General features: G+C 39.6%; 1 protein-coding gene across 1 annotated transcript in view; it reads left to right on the forward strand.

The window, feature by feature from the left end:
- Window positions 1–8,499, forward strand: part of LOC118614938 (complement receptor type 1-like) — a 27,674-nt gene extending 19,175 nt beyond the window's left edge. The window contains 4 exon segments of the mRNA XM_036238193.1: window positions 842–927; window positions 3,015–3,233; window positions 5,442–5,621; window positions 6,190–8,499. Of these exon segments, the coding sequence (XP_036094086.1) occupies window positions 842–927; window positions 3,015–3,233; window positions 5,442–5,621; window positions 6,190–6,293 (589 nt within the window). The 3' untranslated portion in view covers window positions 6,294–8,499.
- The last annotated feature ends 157 nt before the right edge of the window (window positions 8,500–8,656 follow it).

Here is an 8,656-nt window from a genome sequence, read left to right on the forward strand (position 1 = left end):
TTCCAAGACCAATATGACTACTGGTTATGAATACATATGGGAGACACATTAAGTGAAAAACATCATATTTTCCAAGTGGAAAAGAATAAGAGTAATGTGAAGAGCCCAGAAGTTTGCTTTATACTAGAAGTAAAAGTTTGAAAATAATGATTTTTTAACCAATCACATATCTTCTAGTTAGTAATGGGCTGGCTAAGGGTTTTAATCAGGATCATGGTGGCTGAGGTTCATGTTTTGGGTGAGGTTATTAACCCGTTTATGTGAATCTAGTGCTCTTCATGGCGTGCACGTCTCTACACGGGAAGCATCAAGCATGAATTTGCTCTTCAATAGCCCAACATGCTGTTTGAGCCATCTTCACAACCATCACAAATGCAGAGGCCAAAGAACAGTCTTTGTTCCTTGTCCAGTTATTCTCTGCTTTTGCAGTCCAAACTGGGTGCTATTTTACTTGCCGTTCCAGTGTCAGCCTTAGGAGAATGTTACATGAGAAGACTGGGTTTCCCATAATACAAGAAGTAGTTTATCATGTTAATCCTAAGATGATCAGCCAGAGATTCGCTCCTCTGGGTCTGAGTCCAGTGTCAAGGAGATGACAGTTATGCTATGACTGCTTTCTTCACCACAGGCCAGGACTACGTATTATGTGACCAAGTTACTGTGCTTTACTGTCCTACCTTAAAGAAAGCCGTGACTTGTTCAGAGCGACATGGCCTCTGAACTTCTGCCTCCTGTTGGTTTCAGGTCCTCAAAATGCTGAGATTTTGCAGGGCCCAAGATTGCAAACGAATGGCATTTGGGCTGAAACATCTCACCTATTCACTACCATTTTCTTCTTTAGATTCCGATTAAAAGGCAGTTCTGCAAGTCATTGTGTCTTGGTTGGAATGGAAACCCTTTGGAACAGCAGCGCTCCTGTTTGTGAACGTGAGTAGAAGGAAGGGCATTTTAGGCCAGTCTCGTCCCTTGATTTGTTGAGTACTTTCACCTGTGGCCTCCCCTGTTGTTGTTCTCGTATTTTCTAATCTGAACCATTGAGAAGTTGTTGCCATCGTAATAGTATTTATTTGTGATCAATTAGGTTTTGTGCAACACAATGTGCATCATGTGTTTGGGGAACCATTGGCACCGTCTCTGTCATTTTGAATTCTGTGTTCTATGTAATGAATCCTACAGCAGTTTGCCTGTAGGGTCAGGAGATATTAGGTAATGTGAAGGTTTTCCCTTTCTTTCTTTTCTTCTTTCCGTCCTTCCTTACTTCCTTCTTTCCTTCCTTCCTTCCTTCCTTCCTTCCTTCCTTCCTTCCTTCCTTCCTTCCTCCTTAACTTCTCTCCTTCCTTTCTTCCTTTCTTCCTTCCTCCTTCCTTTCCTTCTTCCTTCCTCCTTGCCTTCCTTCCCTTTCCTTCCCTCCCTTCCTTCCTTCCTTCCTTCCTTCCTTCCTTCCTTCCTTCCTTCCTTCCTTCCTTCCTTCCCTCTTTTCTGGCTTTCTTTCTTTCTTCTTTTTTCCTTTCTTTTTTACCCTCTATTTTCTTTTTCTTTTTTCCTACAGGCAAGGTGCAATCCTTCTACAATTTTTCTACTTGCCAGTATATAAAATGTGCAACATTCATTCATTCAATCGATTATTTACCGAGCACATACTATGTGCTTGATGTTCTTGTAATCACTTGTGTCATAGCAGTGAACAAGATAAGTTAATTCCCTGTCCCCATGTTATTGGTAATGAAGTGAGCAGATAGATGGTCAGGAAAAACAGTACCCAAATAAATGTTATGGAAATCATGGATCAGAGTCATTCAGGGATGAGGGAAAAGAGGGGAGCAACATTATGCAGGGTAAGCAGTATAAGACTCCTTAAGCTCTCAAAACATGCACCTCAATAAATCATGATGAAAAATTTAGAAAAAAATAGCTGATTAAAAAATGAGTCTCTGATGTGCAGCATCACTAGTAATTACTCCTAGTCTACCCTTTCATATTTTCCCCAGTGAAAGACAGGGCTTTGCTTCATCTCTTGTTCCTAACGATTGGAAAATACATAGTTTTTAAACAATCAAATTTTACTACAATGTTTATGTTGCTAGAAACCTACTCAGACATCAAAATGTGCTCTTAATAGTAAAACTTATGAGAACATACTTATGAAAATAGACTACTGCTATCCAAGAAACACAGTGTTCCTTGAGGTAACATGACAGGTGGCTGTCCTGCGGGCACGCATTATAGTTCAGTTATTGATTGGATTTTCTTATTTTTCATGACTCTTCCTAGTTGACGTATTTTCTTCCAAACCCGAAGGCCAGGTGGAAACGCCAGTTAGAAGTGAGGAAGGGACCGTTCAAAACAGACAAGCGGATACTACATAGAAGTAAACATTTGAGGCCTGACAAAAAGTAAAGAAGAAAAATAAATCACGGATCCATACATTTTAATAAACAAAGCAGTTCTAATCATTAGAGTTTCGAGTCATTGTGTCGGCACTACTATTATAATCAAGACTGATGGCCAGTATCAATAAGTTATCAAGGAAAGTTGTCATGTCTTTAAGGTGCTTAGTATGCGTGGAATACATTGTAGAAATACTTACCGAAATTTAAGCTCCTTGGAGGACAATGACTTTATCTGTGCTCTTTACCACCATATACCCTGCCCTGATGAGTGGCTAACCCAAAATAGGTACTCAACTAATATTTATTGAGTAAATGAATGAGTTACCCTCCGAATAGTTACATCTCTTCTTTAAAGGTTTCGGTACTTATCTGAGGGTATTAAGTTTTATTTTCTGGAAAATTTAACTATGTGAAAGAGTCAAGAGCAGCACATTTCTTTTGTACTTTTTCGATAAGACGCACAATTAAGATCTACTTTTGTTCAGTCCATCTCATCGGGGGCCTCCACCAAAGGTATAGTGCCATAACTGTTTTTTAGGTAGCACCAATCATAGCACCTATGACTGTAGAATACCTCTGGTGAAAACTCCTCAGGGAAACTGAGAGCTCTCGCCTTCTTTCCAGAAATCCTGTGTCCAAATCCTCCAGATATCCCGAATGGAAGACACACAGGAAAACCTCTGGAAGTCTTTACTTTTGGGAAAGAAGTAACTTACACATGTGACCACCACCCAGACAGAGGGGTGCCCTTCAACCTCTCTGGGGAGAGCACCATCCGCTGCACAAAGGACAGTCAAGGGCATGGCATTTGGAGCAGCCCTGCCCCTCGCTGTGGACTTCCAGGTGAGTGCACACTACCCTGCATTCCAAACGACTTCAGAATATTTAAACCAGAACTTCTACATTTTACAATTACAGTTTCATGTGTATTTGTGCACTTGACACAATTAAGTGACAAATCAGTAAGAAGTGGTTTTTTTTTTATTAAAAATTATTGGGGTGATATCCCTAAAATCAAATAAGTTTCAAGGGTATAATTCAACAGTATGTCGTATGTATATACTGCATTGTGTGTTCGCCACCTGAAGTCAGATTTCCTTCCATCACCAGATATTTGCCCTCTTTTACCCCTATCTACCTCTGCCCTCCCCGCTTCACCTGGAATAAATGGTTTTAAGATATGTCGACATATACAGTCTGACAACTTTTGCTGCTAGAAGGCTGATGAAAAGAGAGGGAGTGGCTGGCTGATGGTTCTAATTCTCTCTAAGATGGAAAGGAAAATGTTTTCAGCATAGGTGTTGAAAGCAAATACCTGTGAACCTTAACTAACAGTGATACCATCTTCACAGGTTTTGGAGGAAAGCGTAGGCCAGCAGAGAACAAAGCTAGGCAAAATAGCTTTTAAGTATCTATTTGGCCTGGGACCCCTGTGCATTCCGTACGAAAGCTGTGTTTCACCGTGGATGAACCAGGAAGATTTCTTTGGCCAGCTTGGACTAAGTTGTAAATTAAAATAAGGCGTACTTCTTAGCCCACGTTAACTTTGGCTGTCGAAGTCTTCCCACTGTGATAGAAAGGAAAAGCAAAGACACATGAGCTCAAGAGAAAATGCTAAATAAAGAGAGTGTGTATTTCTAAGTTCTGGAGAAGTCTCCTTAAAACACCAAACTCCCCTAAGACATCCACCCTCAGAAAGGGAAGATGGGAAAGAGAAAGTAAATTTGTAAAAGGGGCCCTGGTCCTCACATCACATACTGTCTGCTGAGGAACTCTGAGAGAAGAGAAAAATTCCAAAAGGTAAAAGACCAAGCGCTGGTCAATTAGGAGTCATTTTTGCCCTCGCTCTCCTACTCCAACACCCTGGCTTCTACTGGGTGCACCTATGGGCCTGTTTACCAATGGAGACACCTGATCCAGAGAGGTAATCTTCCATTATAGTCTATAATTTTTTTCATCAGAACCCTACCTGAGATGGAAAGCCTAGTTTCATCAGCTAGATTTTTAGACTGGAGACCTGTTGCCAGGCCATCTTCCTGTGGGATTTGGCCTTTGATGGTAACTTTTAGTCATAATTGGGGACTCCTTGACCTGCAAACGAGGAGAGCTAGTAGTGAAGCTCTAAGATAAAAAGCAAACAGGCAATACCGATGGACAAATTTCTCATGACAAACCTTGAACATAGCCAAACTTTTATGTTGAGAAAAATTATTGAATTATGTTCGAGAGACAAGAAATCGGTTTGCACATCTCCATAGCAGGGTTCTCTGGGTGCAGGATTGGCTCAAGGACAACCATTACTAGTTAAATAAATCATTGGAAAGGAAGTGAAGGACAGCCGACAGAGAAGCGTAAAAAAACAAAGGTATTGTCAAAACCAAGTGGAAATGATTTCCATTTTTGCAAACATGTGTACTTTGAGTTCCTACTATTTGAATCCAAACTGAGGTTTTTACTCCTTGAGGCTACAGCTGACAGACCATAAGGGGAATGGAGCCGAAGCTAGAATTTGATTCAACATACGCTTGGAACAATGTTTTTTTTGTAATGACAACGGTAGTGTTGTTTGCTTATTTCTTGTTATTTTAAGGAGATGCTATTTGTTTCCTCCTTATGTTGAAATGGTTGGCTTAGGGATCAGACCTAGAAAACTGATGGCTGCTGCTTCCTAGTGCTAAGAAATACTTTGTGTTCTCAGATCATGGTTGTGACCCCTCCACTGGGGTTCTGAGGTACCGAAGAACAAGGAAATCAGACAGGAATGGTGGAACTTGGGCAGGAGCATTCTTTCTTGCCCTGTAGAAATGTGAAAAATTGAATCGGAGCTGTCTTTTACAGTAAATTATATGAGCGAAATGCTGATATAGCAGAATACCTTTCCAGGTGCTACATGTGCTAAGGGAACTTTTCCTTCCAAGGTTACAAGGACGTTATCTTTCCAGAACTAAAAGTTTCTTTTGATATGGCATCGGACCCAATAAGAGAGATTGAAAGAAGAAGGCGTTGGGTATCTTTTTGTTAAATCTGATGTCTTGGTGTCTTGGTTTCTAGGTTACTGTGATGCCCCAGATCATTTTCAATTTGCTAAGTTGAAAGTCCAAACCAATGAATCTGAGTTTCCCATTGGGGCATCTTTAAAGTATGACTGCCTCCCTGGGTACTACAGGAAGTCGTTCTCTATCACGTGTCTAGAAAACCTGACGTGGTCAAGTGCCGAGGATGTCTGTAAACGTGAGTACATCTTGCATTGGCGCTTTCCCAAGTCTGTCAAATCATCCTTAGGGTCTTTTTTTTTTTTAACTATTTCAAATTTTAGAGATAAGAACACTTTGCTTATCAAAAGCGTTCATATAGGCAGATGTAGAATTTGGCATTATAGGTCCTCTCTAATTATTGGTTGAAATATTTATTTCACAAGACTATTTCAAGATTTATTTGCAAGAGAAAAACCATTTCCTAAAGAAAAGCAAATAATGAATGACTCCAGAACAGGGAAAAAAATATAAAGAGAGAAAAACGGTTTGCATAACCAAATGGGAAGACAATTTTATATTGGTAGTAGATAGGCTACAAATAACCTTCATATTTTGACGAGAGATTGCGGGTGGGGAGAAGACAAATCTAGATGGGAAGTCTTTTGGAAAATGGTGTGTGGTGAGTGGCTGATCTTGAGGCGATAAACTGTGGAAACATCAGAACTGCATATTTGCTTAAGTATGCTACAGTCACGTGGGATCTACGCACTAACAAAAGTTCAGATTACTCTACTTTGTTCCAAACTTCTGTTTATTTCCTACAGGTAAAGTATGTCGTACTCCTCCAGATCCTGTGAACGGTGTGGTGCACATAGACACAGATGCCCAGTTTGGATCCAGAATTAATTTTTCTTGCAATAGTGGGTGAGTAGGCAGGAATGCCTCTTGGTTCAAGATTTGCAGAATAGCAATACTACCTCCTAGGCACATATCAGAAAGGACAACTAGGCTATTGCTATCTGCTCTTTAAAAGCCCGACCATAAGAGTTCAACTCCTGATCGAAACGAAAAAAGGTACGATAAGATTCAGGGGGAAATCCGTCATCTTACTGGAAAGCACATACAAGAAAAGTAAAGTGCTTACCTGGTAGAAAGAAAGAAAATGTGTGTATGTGTTTGGGGGCGGGGGCATAACCAAACCATGCAAACAGCCCTCAGTCAGAGCAGACATAGCTGGAAGAAAGGGGCAGCCATAGAGCAAATGAGCAAGAAAACAAATCTTAAAGTAATTGTGCTATTAGTTTGCCAGGACTGCCATAACAAATTATGACAGACTGAGCGGCTTAGAACAAGAGAAATTTATTCTCTCCCAGTTGCGGAAGCTGGAAGTCCAAAATTAAAGGTGTCGGCTGACGTGATCTCTCAACAGTCTCTGAGGAAAGATTCCTCCTTGCCTCTTCCAGCTTCTGGTAGCCTCGGGCCTTCCATGGCATGTGACGGCATCACTCCCGTTTCTGCCTCTGTCTTCCCATGGCCATCTTTCCTGTGCGTCTGTGTCTACACGCGGCATTCCTGCTCTCTGTATGGATCCACGTCCAAAGTCCTCTCTTTTGATTAGGATGCCAGTCTCATTGGAGTAGGGCCCACCCTACTGACCTCATCTTGGCTTGATAACATCTGCAAAGACCTTACTTCCTAACAAGGTCACATTCACAGGGCTTAGAAGTTAGGACTTCGACACGCCTTTTTGAGGAAAACTGTTCAACTCGTAACACAGTCACCTGTGAAAATGCCAGACATAACGTGCTTACTGAGCAGTGGCCCTGTCCTCGGTGTTTACCCTTACTCAGCACAAATCGGAATCTTGGCCACACTCTCAGTCTGAGCAGCTGAGCCTGGCAGAGAATCTGGGCTATACTTATGCTGCCACGATAAACACTGAAAAGCCACTTGTGGTCTTCTGAGTATTTGCCACCCTAGGCTTAATAGTCAGGAGCACCTGTAAGCTGATAAAGTAAAGTTACAGCACCTCTAAATACGTCTCTGTTTCTCTGAGAATTTTTAAGTATAATCTATACATTCTCTGACAGTACCCTCTTTATCTTCTATTACTCAATAAGGGTGAACTGTGTCTAGTGTGAAACAGAAAATCATTGGCTTATGACAAAGTAACAGGGCATTATTTCAAGGAGACCAATCTGAAAAATCGGAAAAAAATTCCTCTAACAAGACACCATTAGTTCCAAAAGACAGGGAAAATACTTTTAAAAAATATTCTGTTCATATTTTTAACAAGATTCAGTTCCACACCCCCGTTAAATAGGTAGGAACTCAGGATCATTGGCACGTGAATGAAAAACACATTTGTCAAGCTAAACAGAAAACTGTGATGAACATACTGAGTACTGTAGAGAATTAAAGCAGAGAATAAGAAGAAAAATTAATCGTCTCTCAAAATTCAGTAGTAAAGCATAAAGAAATAAGCAAAGTTGTGCATAAGACAGTACTAGGATTCCAAATGCATGTAACAAAAATTCAAGAAGGGAAAGCAATATATTCATACCTAGCCATTATTTAGGAAATTTCTGTAATTCTGGGATAAAGAAAAAACTTCAAGAATACAGAAAGGGAATTATTACACTATAATGCCTGCAAAAAATTTATGTACATTGATATCGCATCGATCCTTCAGATCACTAAATTGCAGAATATAGCGTTTCTATTGTGTCAAGCTTGTATTCACATCCTGAGTCATCAAAAGAAAAGGAGGACCCCGTAATTATACCACTTAAGTATACATCCTGGGAAGAGAAAAATAAATCAATCCTGTGATACATTAATATCTTTCTTTAAAAAAAGAAAATGACAAAGTGCAAAAAAAGTATCGGTCATGTACAAAACTAGTAAAAAAAATTTTTTTTAAAAAAATCATGGTCAAATATTTTCAACAAAGTCACAAAACTAAATACAAGAATGGAACTGATTGTTCGAAAGTGAAACTTTTGCAATGTAATCACAGTTTAATAACAACCTGTAAAGTTATAAAATATATCTAGTTATAAAACTAGAATGTGAGGGAAAGCAAGAAAAAATAGTTACGCTTACATAGGGGGTGGGTAGACTATACATATTTTGATACTAAAGTCGATTTAAATATATGTGTTGTGTGTGTATATATATATATATATATATATATATATATACAATAAACACACATGAAATGAAATTTTAATGGAACGGAAATTGCATGTTTAACTTCCAAAGTATGAAAACACCTAAAAGAGAGTCACC

Source organism: Rousettus aegyptiacus, unplaced genomic scaffold (genome assembly GCF_014176215.1).
Source record: "Rousettus aegyptiacus isolate mRouAeg1 unplaced genomic scaffold, mRouAeg1.p scaffold_m13_p_22, whole genome shotgun sequence".
NCBI classification, from domain to species: domain Eukaryota; kingdom Metazoa; phylum Chordata; class Mammalia; order Chiroptera; family Pteropodidae; genus Rousettus; species Rousettus aegyptiacus.